The sequence below is a fragment of the Terrapene carolina genome, unplaced genomic scaffold, assembly GCF_002925995.2.
Source record: "Terrapene carolina triunguis isolate 2854851 unplaced genomic scaffold, T_m_triunguis-2.0 Scaffold21325, whole genome shotgun sequence".
Classification (NCBI taxonomy): Eukaryota; Metazoa; Chordata; order Testudines; family Emydidae; genus Terrapene; species Terrapene triunguis.
In genome coordinates this window covers 1-1,500 of record NW_020685676.1, presented here as the reverse complement: position 1 = coordinate 1,500, position 1,500 = coordinate 1, and the positions used below count along the sequence as shown (strand labels likewise).

At 70.6% G+C, this 1,500-nt stretch overlaps 1 protein-coding gene across 1 annotated transcript in view; it reads right to left on the bottom strand.

Annotated features, from left to right (window-relative positions):
* Positions 1 to 1,233, bottom strand: part of LOC112123914 (filamin-A-like) — a gene marked incomplete at both ends in the record, with an annotated part of 3,341 nt that extends 2,108 nt beyond the window's left edge. The window contains 2 exons of the mRNA XM_026662015.2: positions 192 to 329; positions 1,029 to 1,233. Coding sequence (XP_026517800.2) covers positions 192 to 329; positions 1,029 to 1,233 — 343 coding nt within the window. The remainder of the gene's footprint in view (positions 1 to 191; positions 330 to 1,028) is intronic.
* Between the last annotated feature and the right edge of the window lie 267 nt (positions 1,234 to 1,500).

Genomic DNA, 1,500 nt, shown 5'->3' with positions numbered 1-1,500 from the left:
CCTCCATGGGGCAGCCCCTCCCGCCACAGGCCCCCTAGATCCTTCTGCTTCACGCTCTCTGACCCCTCTGCAGGGAGACGGGGTCAGTGTGGGGCAGCCCCCCACAGCCCCTCCCACCTTCCATGGGGCAGCCCCCCCATTGCCGCCTGCAGCCCCCCTCCCCTCCCCTCCCCGGGGGGCGGTCCACTCACTTGGGCCCTTGACCGTAACCTTGAGCTCCCCACTACCGGCGCCTTTCGTGTAGACCTTGAAATCCGCCGGCTCCTTCACCCGGAGCCCCTTGGGCTGCAGCCCCCGGCCCGTGGCCCGGCAGGCACTGGGGCTACAGGCTGGGGGGGAGGGGAGACAAACCGTGAGAGGGACCCAGGCGTCCGGTGCCCCCACCCCCACCAGGCATTGGGGTTTCAGTCTCAAGTGAGAGAGGAACCCAGGCGTCTGGGCTCCCGCTCTCCAGTGACACAAAGCAGGGGGGAGAAAGTGAGCGAGAAGGACCCAGGCGTCCGGCTGCACCCCATCCCCACCAGGCATTGGGGTTATTTGCTAGGCAGTGAGAAAGGGGACCCAGGCGTCCGGGGCCACATCCCCCCACCCAAATGCAGGCTTTCTGGGCCCCAGCCCCCCTCCCGCAGCCCTCCTCCCACCCCCGAGCCCACACAGTACCATTAGCCGGGCCGGCCTGGCGCCAGGGTGAGGGGCACCAGCCGAGGATCCGGGACGGCAGCTCATCGAGAGACAGACAGACAGAGAGAGAGAACTAGGACAGCTGGGAGCGCAGCGGAGAGAGGAGAGAGAGGAGAGTTACCGGGGGGGCAGACAGAGCGGGGACCCCCCATGTCCCGCCAGGGAGACCCCCATGCCAGGGGGCAGAGAGAGAGAGAGAGAACCCCCGTATCCTTGGGGAACCCCCGAGATGCACTGGGGGCCCCATGCTGGGGGGCAGAGAGACAGACAGACAGCAGAGACCCCCCCCTCAAGACATGGGACATTGTGGGAGACCCGCCCTGCCCAGCCCGGCCCCCCGTGCTCACCCTGCCCCACAGCGACGGTGTAGGGGCTGCGGGGGATGGGCATGCCCCCGAAGGTCACGTGGACGGTGTAGGTGCCCTCGGCGCCCGGGCGGTAGGTGCACCGGTAGGTGCTGTCGCCCTTGTCCTCCAGCTGCTGCTCCACCGAGCCCTTCCGCCCGCTGGGGTCCACCACAGTCACCTCCACCTCGCCCGCCCCCGCGCCTGGGGGAGGGAGGGGTCAGCCCCGGCCCGGCCCCCCATGGGATCCCCCAGCCCTCCTCCCTCACCTCCCCCTTGCCCGCGCCTGGGGGAGGGAGGGATCAGCCCTGGCCCGGCCCCCCATGGGATCCCCCAGTCCCCCTCACCTCCCCCTCACCCGACCAGGCGCCTGGGGGAGGGAGGGGTCAGCCCCGGCCCGGCCCCCCATGGGATCCCCCAGCCCTCCTCCCTCACCTCCCCCTTGCCCGCGCCTGGGGGAGGGAGGGATCAGCCC